This window comes from Dromaius novaehollandiae, chromosome 12, assembly GCF_036370855.1.
Source record: "Dromaius novaehollandiae isolate bDroNov1 chromosome 12, bDroNov1.hap1, whole genome shotgun sequence".
Classification (NCBI taxonomy): domain Eukaryota; kingdom Metazoa; phylum Chordata; class Aves; order Casuariiformes; family Dromaiidae; genus Dromaius; species Dromaius novaehollandiae.
Genome location: NC_088109.1, coordinates 3,118,540 through 3,132,405, shown reverse-complemented (window position 1 = coordinate 3,132,405; position 13,866 = coordinate 3,118,540). Strand labels below are relative to the sequence as shown.

The 13,866-nt window shown below is 63.5% G+C and overlaps 2 protein-coding genes across 3 annotated transcripts; both read right to left on the bottom strand.

The window, feature by feature from the left end:
• Positions 1–5,035: 5,035 nt before the first annotated feature.
• Positions 5,036–10,488, bottom strand: HYAL1 (hyaluronidase 1). Of its 2 annotated transcripts, none has more exons than XM_064518661.1 (4): positions 10,227–10,488; positions 6,168–7,361; positions 5,663–5,752; positions 5,036–5,543 (listed from the first exon to the last, which is right to left on the bottom strand). In XM_064518661.1, the coding sequence occupies exons 2-4, from the start codon at positions 7,065–7,067 to the stop codon at positions 5,226–5,228; spliced, it is 1,308 nt and encodes a 435-aa protein (XP_064374731.1). In that variant the 5' UTR covers positions 7,068–7,361; positions 10,227–10,488; the 3' UTR covers positions 5,036–5,225. The 2 variants fall into 2 exon arrangements, with proteins under 2 accessions (XP_064374731.1, XP_064374732.1); XM_064518662.1 differs by having other exon boundaries at positions 6,168–7,114.
• A 91-nt stretch (positions 10,489–10,579) lies between these two features.
• HYAL2 (hyaluronidase 2) lies at positions 10,580–13,332 on the bottom strand. The gene is made up of 3 exons (XM_064518660.1): positions 12,384–13,332; positions 11,215–11,304; positions 10,580–11,069 (listed from the first exon to the last, which is right to left on the bottom strand). Exons 1-3 carry the CDS (start codon positions 13,302–13,304, stop codon positions 10,671–10,673), a joined length of 1,410 nt encoding a protein of 469 aa, XP_064374730.1. The 5' UTR covers positions 13,305–13,332; the 3' UTR covers positions 10,580–10,670.
• Positions 13,333–13,866: the final 534 nt, after the last annotated feature.

The window sequence follows — 13,866 nt, the reverse complement described above, 5'->3', positions numbered from 1 at the left end:
GTTACCTGCATCGAAACGATGCAGCAGATCTTGTAACGTTATTGTACGTAACTCACACCACAGGCCCAAACTGTGCAGGCCAGTCCTTGATGCCATTCATAGCCCTCCCTTAGAAAAGTGGTATATCTTTGGGTCAATGTAAAGGTGCATGGGCCCTGTTGCTTGTGCACAAGAACAGTCCCACGTCCCCTGGATTTGCAATCTGAAAGTATGCTCGACTGCATGGAGGCCTCGACGTGTAAATGCTGCTCTGTCCATTGGCTGCTATGTCTCTTGGCGTGTGGGAGTTGTTCGGCCAAAATCAAGAGACAGAGAGATTTATTGGCACAAGTATTCGCAGGATTGTGGACCAATTTTTTTTTAAAGGTCAGTGGTGTGCTCATACTTTGCAGGTGCCCATCTTCACCAAATGTCTTCACCTACCTATAGTTTCCCATGCGGCTGACTGGTCTTCAGGGAGCACTTAGGATAACTTGGAAGTCAAAGGAAGGTCAGGATCTAAACTGTGAGAATGCTGAAACAGCTAAGTAGGGGATTTAAAATTAGAGATGGAAAGATACACAGGAGAAAAAAAAAAAGAGAGAGGAAAAAAACCTGAACCTATAAGAATTTGAACAGGTGCCTAATTTTAAGCAAATTTCTGAAGAAAATTCTACAGCTAATTTTTAACAGGCAAGAAAGTGCACATTTACGTGTTATTGATAGTGTCACAGAGGTACTACATAATTTTTGCAAGCAATGCAGTGTAAAGCTTTAGGTTCCACCACCGGTTATATTAAGTGGACCATGCGCTCCCATAGTGTATCCCAAGTTATTGCAGGCAAATTTGACGGTGCACACGCCTACCAAAAATGCATTGTCCACCTTGTCCTGCTTTGAGCATCTTCCAGCTTTTGGAGAGCTGCTTCTTAGTCTTGGAGAGCTGCTGCTGAAGACCGAGAACCTGCTGGTGGAGGAAACAGCTCCAACAGCATAAAGCTTCAAACAGAGGCAAGTTTCTCTTGACTTTCAGTAAAAATGTCGTGGGTCCTCGAAAGGCATCTCTCTCTTAGCTGGCCAGTAATGTAAGGAGAGAATCTACTAAACTGCACCAGTGATGAGCTATGTAATACCAGTAGCCATCTTCCCTCGTTTCTGTCCTTGTAAAACACCTCCGTCCTACAGCCTTCTTGTATCTCACCGAGTTACTTCTGTAGCTCTTACACAAGTCCTTAATGCTGTTACTGTTGTCATGCTGCTGCACAGCTAAGTTGCAAACTACAGCTTTCCTTTCTACCAAGTAGGTTTTTCTGTTAGGCTTCAGGGCCTGTCTGTGATGCAGCTAAGTGCATGATGACCGGCTGGAGACCAAGCTGCATTTCAGAACTTCACTTGTTGTTAGTTCCCCTGTGAAACAGAATATCTTCCACAAGACTTAGTTTTCATGCGGTGACATCGCTTGTGCTCACCACTGTGCTGTAAAATAGTTAAAATTGCAATTTTTCTTATGCCAGCAGCAGGCAGTGTGGAGCCAGCCCTCAGCTGGATCTGCCCTGCTCATAGCACGCCGCTTGCTATGTGGACATACCGTTTTGGGCCAAATATTATGGAAAGCTGCAGAGCAAACATGTTTTGGATTTGTGTGGTTTTTTGGTATGACTACTGCACGGAGGCATTTAGCTGCTTCAGCTTCTTTTAAATGGGTTTTCTCAGAGTAAAGCCTGTCGGTATTTCCTTGGCTTGAGGCGGCTGAAGTTGGAAGCGCGGAGACAAAAGCAAAAACACGCAGCAAATCAGGGTGGCAAAGAGCAGCCGCTGGGCGCCCTGGTGGCACCCCATCGCAGCCTTCGCTTGGGGCGACCCTCCTGCCCGGAGACAAGCGATTTCAATGGGTGTCTCCTGCCTAGTAGATGAATGACACGTTGATTTTTTTTGGTATTCCTTACTAAGTATGGCGGGTGGGTGTCACCCCTGGACCAGCATGGCGAAAGGAGATGCCCTGGGGCTTCAGGATAGTTGGATCAGGGTAGCTAAACCGTCCCTTAAAAATCCACTCGAGGAAGACACGTGATATGAGAGCTCTAGGAAGGGCTGGAGGAGCGGGAAGAGCGTTTTATAACGCGCAATGCTAATGGGCAGTGCTACCAGCCCTGCTGGCAGCAGCAGACCTCGCCATCTTACAATTTAAAGTAGTAAATGGGGAAAGCTTTGCAGGACAGTGATTTAACCAAGTAAAACAATCCATTTGCAAAGCCCCTAGTTTTACGCCGTGACCCTAGAGGGCAGTGCTCCCCCACCGCTTAGCCCGGCTCGCCGGGTGCTGCCCAGCCAGCAGCTCTAGATGGGTGTGCAAGGAAAGCGGGTGCTCTGGCTTCGGTGCCCCTTGGGCTGCACTGCTGCCGGGAGAAGCCCGAAACGACGCTAATTTTCCAGCTGCCTGCGTGAACCTCAGATCGTGTCATCCCTGCGCCTGACATCTTCAGTTAACCTGGAGGAGCAAAGATGACGTGATTTGACATTCCTCTCCCCACGGTACTAGAAAAGTTTGCTTGAAAGCCTTCGCATAGGACACATGGCCAGAGACCAAACCATTTCATAAGGGCTCGCGGTTCGCAATCCTGTGCGTTTGCTGGCAAACAGTGGCTGAGCGCTGTGCAGCCTGCAAGGAAAAGCTCAACATGAGTTTAATCAGGCTTCATTGTTTTATTGCATGGGATGGATGATTAAAGCAAGTCCCCCAGCCTCTGCACGCGCTTTGGCTTTTGATTTCTCCGGGGGAATGCTGGCAGATGGGGAGGGGCATGCTGGCGTACGAATAGCACGGACGTGGTTTCCGTGGTGCGGTTCCACAGCGCTCCGCACCAAGGCTGCCTCTGCTCAGCTCTGGGGCTGCGGGAGGGGATCCGAGGGGGCAGCAGCAGGAGCAGGGTTACCTCTCCGTGGCCCGGGGCAGCAGCAGCTCCTCAGGAACACGAGCAGTCAAGGCAGTCGCTGGATGAGGGCAGGCTGTTGCACCCCACAAGCCGCCTGTGATGCCCTGCAAGGTGGTGGAGACGTGCCCCAAGCCTCCTGCAACGCCGGGCGATGTCCCGCAGGGCGCAGCTGCTCCGTTCCGGTGGAGCAGCACAGGTGTCTCCCGCAGGGCCAAGGGACTGCTCAGGATGTGGGTCAGGGAGAGCAAATGCTCATCATCCCCCTGCCCTTCCTGGGCCCGGAGACATCACAGCCAGGGCAGAGGGACCTGCTGGCACAACAGCAGTAGCTCCGAGCCCACAGACCCGGAGCGGAGCACAAATCCGGTTGTTCTCCACAGAGAGCTGCAAGGGGCAGGAAAGCCACCATGCCCCATGGCTCGGTCTCAGGACGGGGTCCCCAGCCAGCCTCCCCCATGCACAGTCCTGGCAGCATCTGGGGAGAGCTACCCAACCCAGCTCTGGGTGCCCAGACCAAAGGTGTCACTTGTACAGGCACAGCTGCCTTGTCACCGGAGATTTGCACCGCTCTTGCCATCCAAGGGAAGTCCCAAAGTCCCCTGGCTTCACCCGCAGCAAACACTTCCCCTTTGCCACCTCTCTGCCCCTGCTCCTGGGGCTGGCAAGGCCAGAGACACGTGGCCCAGCCACTCACCAGCTGCCAGCCCTTCGTGAGAAGGCGCTCGGGGAAGTCCTGCCACCACGCAAGAACACGCCAAGCTGGAACAGAAACACGCCTGTTTGCCTGGCAGCCACGGTCCCGACCCGCATGTTTGCCTTTTGCACCATGGCCCTCCAGCCCCTCCATCTCCTGCCAGCGAGGGGCTGGGGGTGGAGGGCCAGGAAGCCCACGCTCTCCCGGCCACAGCTGCTTGGCAGGTCTTCCCACTGCTATTGCCCCCTGCTCCCCAGCCACACTCCACCATGGTCCCCCTTTCTCATGCTCTCCCACTGTTATCCCCTTTGCGATGTCTTTTCCCATAAATTTCCCTCTTTTTCTAAATTTGTACTGTCTTCTCCTCATTTCCTCCTTCTCTTCTTCCATCTATCATCCCCCCTCTTCTCATTCTGTTCCAGTCACCCCTGCCTTTTCTCCATCTATTCCCCCTCATTTTCCCCATTTTATCCATTTGTTCCATCATTTCCCCCCTTTTTTCCTGACAGCACGCATGCAGGGCAGTGGTGGGGACGAGAGCGCAGTACAGGAGGGGAGCAGGGCGAGCACGGAGGGGAACGGTCGAGACCAGCACGCCCGGAGCCTGCTGCAGGGGACGGAGCGTGCGCGGAGGGGAACGGAGGGGAGCGGAGCGTGCCGAGAGGTCGACGGAGGGGAACCGAGTGCTCTCGGAGGGACTGGAGGGGAAGGCCCTGCCGCCAGGCCATTTGCGCAAGCCCAAGGCACTTCCACATAGCAGGGTACGGCCCTGGGTATCACTGGGGGACCCTGGCATCCTGCCCCCAAATCCTGGGATCAGCACCCTGTCCTATGTGGGGTCTACAGGAGGGGGAAACTGAGGCATGGGCAGATGTGGCTTCACCAGTGAGGCAGAGCCAAGGAGAACATGCTCGAGCTGGGAGCCGTGGTGGCCAGCTCCTGAAGTTAGGGCCGTGGGGAGGAGTGGGGAGCACGGCACCCTGTGCTGGGGTGGGCTGTGCAGACATTGTGCTTGGCCACCCTGCACCAAGGCTGCACCAAGGCACAGGGTGCTGCCAGCTGGCGTTGGGACGAGTTACCAGGCATGGCTGGGGGTGGGCCAGCATCATGGTTGCTCCCCTCCGCAAAGCTGCGGAGACCACCCTGCCCATGGCACGCAGGGGACACCAGTAACTGGCACGTGCTGGGACTGAGATGCTCCTGTCCTGGGTTTGCCTTCACCCCCACCAGCCCCCTCGCTGGCCGGCCGCTCCAGCCCTCCTGCCTGGCCCAGGCCTCGCAGGCACCAACCGGCTCGCTCCCTTTCCCCCAAACGTGCCGCCACCCTGAGCACCCAGCCCCAGCTGTGAAGCCCCCAAGCAGCTGGACCGTGCCTGGCTGGCGAGAGCAGCGCACACCAGGCCACGGACGAGAGATGCAGAGATGCTCGTGGATGCAGAGCAGTTTTATTAGCAGCCCTGTGACTGGACTTCCAAGGCTCACGTCCCTGCAGAGAGGGTGCCGGTGCGTGGAGGCGGTGTTCCCGTACCCGCCTGGGGTGGGCTGGAGATCCAGGGATCTGGCAGTAGCGTGGGTCCGGGGAGCGGGCGTGGGGGATGCAGGGGAGCGCGCAGCGGGCCTCACTTGGAGGAGCTTTTGGTGTCGCAGCGCGTTCCCTGCCAGCTGTCGTAGCACTGGCAGCTGAACTCCTCGGCTAGCTGGGAGCTGTCGCTGTCGGAGGCCAGGCTGCGCACCACGAACTGGGGCTTGCTGGGGTGCCTCTCGATGAAGAACTGGAAGGGGTCGAGGTGCAGGAAGCCTTGCTGAGCGTTCTTGCGCACACAGCGGCCCTGGCCGGAGCACAGGGTCTGGCTGCACAGCTCGGCGCTGGCTGTCACGTTCACGATGTAGCGACCCAGGTCCCCATCCAGGTAGTTCTTCAGCTTCAAGCACATCTCCTGCGACGGGGCACAGAGGGGTATCACGGCTCTGCCTGGCAGCCAGGACTTCCCAGTGACAGCCCCTGCCCACCCGGCAGCGCGGCCATGCCCAGCTCTGCCGCCATGCCCGTGCTCACCTGGGAGCTGCTGTAGTTGAGGCTTCCCCACAGCACAACGCCGGCAGCGCCCTGGGCTGCGCTCTCTCCGATGGTGTTCACCAGGTCCTCCTGCCCGCCGGGGGAGAGGAGAGGTCAGCCCGTGCACGGACCCTCCCCACCGCCAGCACCGGCATAGCGGCATCACCACCACCATTCACAGCCCCTGCACAGCGCGGGAGCTGTGCTGTCGTCCACAGCATGGAAGCTGTGCCAGATCCCTGCCATCGGCCGGAGGATAAGTTTTGTGCCAGAGCCAAGCCAGGATTGACTCGCAAAGGGCAGATGCAGGCTGGCAATGTGGAAAGAGCTGAACGCAACCAGCAACCATTCCCCCCGCAGCCCGTGACCCCCCTGCCTCGTCTCTCCAGGAGATTTGAGGACCCTCTCTCACCAGCACCCCACCATCACAGACCCTTTCTTCTGGTGCTGATCAAAGAACTCCTCAGAGCCTCCCGCAGCTCCCTCCCAGCCCAGCAAGCCTCACCTCGGAAAGGAAGTCAACAGTGTTTTCAAAGGAGATTTGGGCATAGGGCAGGACAGGGATGCTGACATCGACGACATCATACTGGACGGCGAAGGCCTCGGCCACCCGGTTCCGGACATAGCTCAGCACCTTGTTTGTGCCATTGAGTTCCTTGGGCAGGTAGATGCTGGGGTAGAGCGCGCGGCTGTTCTCCCACAGCCAGAACAGCTCCTTGTTCCTCACTTGCTCGATCAGGGGGCACTCCCCCGAGTAGTCCCAGCTGTCAAAGTTGTTGTTATAGCAGTCAGGAAAGCCGTAAAAGCCCCAGTAGCCATTGGGCCGAAGGATTTCACCCAGCTTCAGCGTCTGCTCCATGAAGGCCCGGGCACTTTGCTCGTACTCGAACTTTGCCACCTCATTGACCAGGGCAGAGGGCCAGAGTGGGTGCTCCTTCCGCACCATGGCCTCTGACTTCTCCCGGTAGATGTTCATGGCATCCCAGTCACGGGCCCACAGCGGGCGCCACTTCTCCCAGTCGATGACAGCCAGGCCGTTGTAGGAGACGTTGGGCAGGGCGGCCTCGATGTCCCCGGAGGCCTGATGGAGGTGGGCCTGGAGGCTGGCGTTCTGGGGCAGCCCGCCGTCCACGGGCACCCCCGCAGCCGTGTAGTAGGGATAGAGGCCCAGGGCCTGACTGTAGAAGAGCGAGACGTCATCGCCAATGAAGACCTGCTCAGCGTTGGCCACGATGTCGAAGACCCCCAGGTTGAGGGTGACGTTGTACTTGCTGGCGCAGGCCTTGGTGGGAGCGTTCCAGATGGTGACGAAGGGCCGGTTGGCGAGGACGGGGCCGGCCCCCCCGGCCCAGGCCACAGCGGGCAGGATCAGCAGCAAGGCCCAGCTGTACCATGCAGCTGCCATGGTGCCAGGGAGCGAGGACGTGACGGAGGAGCTGGACGAGTCCGGCCCTGCTTGCAGACAGGCGAGCCCTGGGCTAGACCCATGCCAGCCTCACCACGCCAGGGGCCTTTTATGCCCCTACAAGCCCAGGTGAGTGCTGATGGTGCCTGTCACACCGGGAGCCAGGCACTCCCACTGCCCCACGTGAAGTCCCCAAGGTTATCAGCAGTCAGAAACTGGCATGGCAGCCCTGGGGCAGGTGACAGCTGCCGACTGGTGCCTCCAGGTTAATGACTGATTGCAGAGGGAAAAGGCCTGGAGAGGCCAGCACAAAGTCAACACATCAGGGAGGGGGAGCCAGGGACAGCAGAGCTGCTTTGTGCTGGGCTGGAAAGACAAACTGACACCACTGTGAAGGGGGAGGGCAAGGTCACAGTGACGGATGTGCACTGCATGAGGAAGGCACTGCCTGGGAATGCTGACAGCACCAGGCACCAGCTGGCCTGAGCAGGACAAGGCCTGGAGGACACTCACAGCACCAGGAGCGAGTTGGCTGGAGCACGACAAGGCCTGGAGGATGCTCACAGCACCAGACATTAGTTGGCTGGAGCAGGACAAGGTCTGGAGGACACTGACGGCACCAGCACTAGCTGGCTGCAGCAGGACAAAGCCTCAAGGACGCTCACAGCACCAGGCACTAGCTGGCAGGAGCAGGACATGGCTTGGAGGACACTCACAGCACCAGGCACTAGCTGGCAGGAGCAGGACAAAGCCTCAAGGACACTCACAGCACCAGGCACTAGTTGGCAGGAGCAGGACATGGCTTGGAGGACACTCACAGCACCAGGCACTAGCTGGCTGGAGCAGGACAAGACCTCAAGGACGCTCACAGCACCAGGCACTAGTTGGCAGGAGCAGGACAAGACCTCAAGGACACTCACAGCACCAGGCACTAGCTGGCAGGAGCAGGACAAAGCCTCAAGGACACTCACAGCACCAGGCACTAGCTGGCAGGAGCAGGACAAGACCTCAAGGACGCTCACAGCACCAGGCACTAGCTGGCTGGAGCAGGACAAGACCTCAAGGACGCTCACAGCACCAGGCACTAGCTGGCTGGAGCAAGACAAGGCCTGGAGGACACTCACAGCACCAGGCACTAGCTGGCAGGAGCAGGACAAGGCCTGGAGGACGCTCACAGCACCAGGCACTAGCTGGCAGGAGCAGGACATGGCTTGGAGGACACTCACAACACCAGCACTAGCTGGCTGGAGCAAGACAAGGCCTGGAGGACACTCACAGCACCAGGCACTAGCTGGCTGGAGCAGGACAAGACCTCAAGGACGCTCACAGCACCAGGCACTAGCTGGCAGGAGCAGGACATGGCTTGGAGGACACTCACAGCACCAGGCACTAGCTGGCTGGAGCAAGACAAGGCCTGGAGGACGCTCACAGCACCAGGCACTAGCTGGCAGGAGCAGGACATGGCTTGGAGGACACTCACAGCACCAGGCACTAGTTGGCAGGAGCAGGACAAGACCTCAAGGACGCTCACAGCACCAGGCACTAGTTGGCAGGAGCAGGACAAAGCCTCAAGGACACTCACAGCACCAGGCACTAGTTGGCAGGAGCAGGACAAAGCCTCAAGGACACTCACAGCACCAGGCACTAGCTGGCAGGAGCAGGACATGGCTTGGAGGACACTCACAGCACCAGGCACTAGTTGGCAGGAGCAGGACATGGCTTGGAGGACACTCACAGCACCAGGCACTAGCTGGCTGGAGCAGGACAAGACCTCAAGGATGCTCACTGCACCAGGCACTAGTTGGCAGGAGCAGGACAAAGCCTCAAGGACACTCACAGCACCAGGCACTAGTTGGCAGGAGCAGGACAAAGCCTCAAGGACACTCACAGCACCAGGCACTAGCTGGCAGGAGCAGGACATGGCTTGGAGGACACTCACAGCACCAGGCACTAGCTGGCTGGAGCAGGACAAGACCTCAAGGATGCTCACTGCACCAGGCACTAGTTGGCAGGAGCAGGACAAGGTCTGGAGGACACTCACAGCAGCAGGCACTAGCTGGCAGGAGCAGGACATGGCTTGGAGGACACTCACAGCACCAGGCACTAGCTGGCAGGAGCAGGACAAGACCTGGAGGACACTCACAGCACCAGGCACTAGCTGGCAGGAGCAGGACAAGACCTGGAGGACACTCACAGCACCAGGCACTAGTTGGCAGGAGCAGGACAAGGTCTGGAGGACACTCACAACACCAGCACTAGCTGGCAGGAGCAGGACAAGCCTTGGAGGATGCTCACAGCACCAGCCCTGGCTGGCAGAAGCAGGACACAGCCTGGAGGATGCTCACAGCCCCAGGCACTAGTTTGGCAGGAGCAGCACAAGTCCTGAAGGACAGTCACAGCCCCAGGCACTAGTTGGCTGGAGCAGCACAAGTCCTGGAGGACAGTCACAGCACCAGACATTAGCTGGCTGGAGCAGCACAAGTCCTGGAGGACAGTCACAGCACCAGACATTAGTTGGCTGGAGCAGGACATGGCCTGGAGGACACTCACAGCACCAGCCCTAGCTGGCAGGAGCAGGACAAGCTCTGGAGGACGCTCACAGCCCCAGGCGCGAGTTGGCAGGACATCGCACAGATAAAACTCACAACGTGAACCTGTGCATGGCGAAACGGGGCAGTGCTGGGGGAGAGCCAGCAGGCCGGGTGCGGGGCCGCAGCAGGACCCTGCCTGGGGCAGCTCTCAGCACCGGCTGGCAGCAGCAGGGCAGGGCTGGGCTGGCCCCCCGCCAGCACCCGCCTGCCCGCACCCCATCCTGCCAGCACCGAGCAGTGCCGCGGGGCAGGGACGGTGCCGGGGTGCCCCACGGACAGGGCTGGCATGGGGCGGGCGGCGGGGAGCGTCCCTCCCGGCGGCCTCTCCGACTGCTGCCTGTGGCCTCCGGTGCCGCAGGGCCGCCCCGGCCCCCCGACTGCCCCACACAGCCTCCTGCAGCCTCTGGGGCTGCCGGCCTCCCTCCGCCCCCAGGCGCCCTGCAGCCCCCGCTGCCACGGGGCTCCCCCGGCCCCTATGGCCCCCCCAGGGCTCCCCCAGCCCCCCAGGCTCCCCGCCCACCCCCGCGCTGTCGCCCGGCCCCGCTCCCCTAGAGACGCCGCGACTCACCGGGCGCAGCGGGGCTGGCTCCACCCCGGGGGCGTGGCCGGGCCGCGGGGGGCGTGGCCAGGGCGTGGTCTTCCCGCCGGGGGCGTGGCCAGGGCGGCAGCCACGTGGGTGGCCCGGCGCGTCCCCTCCCGGTCCCCCCCCGCCGTCGGGGCGCGCTGCCCCACGCACCGCAGGCGCCGCTCACATCCTTCCAGCTTTAATTGAGGTAAAGCACTTTGGTGTCGGCAGGGCACAGGGGCCCAGCACCACAATCCCCCCCCCCCCCCCCGCCCGCCGTGCCCCCCATCCCTCCCCTTACAACAGGGGAGGGCCCCACCGCGCCCCCACGGCGGGGAACCGGGGGTGCCCCCCCACACACCCCCCCCCGGCCACGCACCCCCCCACCAGCTGCCGAGCGGGCGAGAGGCCTCGCCGCGAAACGGGAGGGCGCGCGGGCGGCGGGGCTCAGCGCCAGCGGGCCAGGAGGAGCAGCGCCAGGAGTCCCAGGTGGGCGCGGGGGGCCGGGGCGGCGCCGCGGGGGCTCGCCTGCAGCTGGCAGGCGCCGCCGTGCCAGCCCTGGTAGCACTGGCAGCGGAAGTGGGTCCGTAGGAAGCGGGTGTCGGCGGCGGAGAGCCGGCCCTCGGCCCACATGAGGGGGCGCTGGGGGTGGGCGGCGTCGCGGCGGCGCAGCTGGAAGCTGGCGGGGTTGAGGTGCAGGAAGACGTTGGCGGTGCTGTCCTGGCGCAGGCAGCGCCCCCGGCCCTGGCACAGCGCCGTGCTGCACAGCTGCGCCGCCGTGGTGACGTTCACCAGGTAGCGGCCCAGGTCCCCCTCCAGGTAGTTCTTGATGGTCTGGCACGAGTTCTGCGGGGAGAGAGGGTGTGGGGGGCACCACCTCAGCCTGGCGTCGCTCCAAGCCACCGGTTGCCTCCCGGGGGGCGGGCGTCACCTCCGCCCGCCGCCTCGTCCATCCCCGCAGCCCCCCCGGGCACCTCGACCCCAAACCTACCCAGTTTTTGGTGTAGTCGGCATCGCCCCAGAAGATGGCCCCGGCGGCACCCAGCGCGGCGCTCTCCCCGATGGTGGAGATGAGGTCCGGCTGCGGGCACAGAGGCAGGTCAGGGCCGCAGGTCAGCTGGCACCGCGCGGCCCGGTGCGCCCCGTGGGGCAGCTCCCGCAGCCCTCCATCCCGGGGCACCCGGTCCATTGGCTGCCACTGGTCCCGCTCCAGGTGGCCGTGCCCGGGAAGAAGCTTTCCGTGCCACACCTGCATCCGCTCCTGCCAGGACACGGGCCTGCGCCCCCGGAGGGGCCGAGCCCTGGCGCCAGCACCCCCACGCCCAGGGAGGCGGCGGAGCCGGGCACGGAGCTGCTCCCGTGGGGAAGGCCCTCCACCCATCCGGGCAGCCCGTGAGCCCCCGGCACCACGGCTCCATGCCCAGAGGGCTCCTCCCTGCCAGCCCGGCCCCGGCCCCGGCCCCGGCCCCGCGCAGGCCCAGAGCGGGGCGCAGCCGAGCCCCCACGGTGCCACCAGCTCCCGGCAGCCCCCGGGGCTCTGTGCTGGCCCGCGCCACCTGCGGTCACGGCACGGAGGCGACGGCCCTCGCCGCGAGCAAGCCAGAACAACGGCCCGCGCCAGCGTGGCACGCTGCCCTCCCACAGACCCCAGGCCCGCTGCCCGCCCGGCCAGGGAGCTGGCAGCGCTGCCGCGTGTCACTGCGAGGGCCGATGCCAGCCTCCAGAGCTGGGCGCTGCGGGTCAGAGCTGTCCCCGTGCTCCGGCTGGCAGGACGGGATGCCGGCAGCGGAGAAGCCACGTGGGGCGAGAGCCTGGGCATCCCGGCCCCACGGCCAGGTCTCAGGAAGAGGTGCCCCAAGCACGGGAAGAGGAAGTCCTGGTTGCTCGCGGAGCCCGTCCATGCGGCTGCGGTTTCCGGCCACAGGGCACCGTGCCCTTTCGATGGCACACTCACGCCAGCCTCGGGGTCCCGCTGGAGCTCACTTGGCTGGCACCGGCGGCCCCCGGCCCGGCACCGCCATCTGCAGAGGGAGCGGGGCAGCCCCACCAGCCCCTGCCTGCACCGGCACAGTACCCCCTCCACAGCGGGGGCGCAGGGCCGAGCGTCAGGCACGGTGAGGGTGTGCTGGTGCCAGGGCAGCGGGGACAGGGCACCCTTACCTGGCTGAGCACGTCCAGCTTGCGGATGTAGGTGGGCCTGGTGTAGACGAAGACCGGCAGGGAGTAGTCCTCGTGGTACTTGCGGGAGATGCGCATGGCCTCCATGACCCGGGCCCGCACAAACTTGCGGCTGTTGGGTGTGGAGGCCAAGACCTGGTCCAGGTAGATGGAGGGGTAGAGAGCCAGGCTCTCCTTCCAGAGCCACCACAGCTGGTCGTTGCGGGTCTTCTCCACATCAGGGCACTGCCCCGTGTAGCTCTCCTTGTTCTTGCTGTAGTCGTGGTTGTAGCAGTCGGGGAAGAGGTAGTACCCCCAGAGCTGCTTGGGCCGGAAGCTCTTGGCGTAGCGCAGCGTGCTGATCATGAACTGCCGGGCCGAGGACTCGAACTCGAAGACGGCCTGCTTGTTCACCTGCTCCAGCGACCAGGAGGGCTGGCGCAGCCTCACCAGCTGCTGCGAGACGTTGCGGTAGATGTCCTTGGGCTTCCAGTTGCGGATCCAGATGGGCCGCCACTCCTCCCAGTCGATGGTGGCCAGCCCCTCCTTGGCGGGCGAGCGGATGTACTTGCCGATGCCCTCGCGGAGGCAGCCGAGGTGGGCGGCCAGGCTGCTGTTCTGGGGCACGCCGCCGTTGACGGCCACGCGCTGGCTGGTGTAGTAGGGGAAGAGCCCCAGGCGCTCCTTGTAGAAGATGGTCAGGTTCTGGTCCACGAAGCCCTCGTTGGGGGAGGCGTGCAGGTCGAAGAGGCTGAAGTCCAGCGGCACCTGGAAGCGCGGCTTGCAGTCCTGCGTGGGCACGTTCCAGGCCACCAGGAAGGGCCGGCGCGTGAAGAGCGGCGCCGCCGACGGCTGCTCCGGGGGCTGCCGCGCCGCGGCGAGCAGCGCCAGCCAGGGCAGCGCCAGCGCGCAGCCCGCCCGCATCCTGCCGGGCGCCGCCGCCGAGCGCGGCCTGCGGGGACACGGAGCCGCTCAGCGCCGCCGCGACCCCCGCTCCCGCCGCGGCCCCACCTTTGTCCGGGAGCCGCCGCCGGCGCCGCGCACAAAGCGCCGGGCGCGGCGCGGCCGCCCGGCCCGGGACACCCACGTGGGCGCCCGCCCGCCCCCCCGCGACGGCGCCGCCCCCCGTCGGTGCCGGCGCTGGCGCGGGCCGCGCTCGCCGCCGCTCAGGCCATGCCCCGCCGCGGGCACCCACCGGCGCCGCCCTGCCCCCGCCGCCCGGCTTTAAACCGGCCCGGCGCGCACCACCGCCCCGACGCCGCGGGGGCGCCGCAGCCGACGCCGCCCCCGGCCCGGCCCGGCCGGCGGCGCTGCCCTGCCCGGCGCGGCGGCGCTGCCCGCTGTGGGGCCGCCGGGACTGGGGCTGGGGGCGGCGGCCCGCTCTCGCGGCAGCGGCGCCTCCCGGGCCGCGCCGCCCCCCCGCCCCCCGCCCCGCACTTGGTACGGCCCGGCCGCCCTCGCCCGGCGCGGCGGAAGGGGGCGGGGC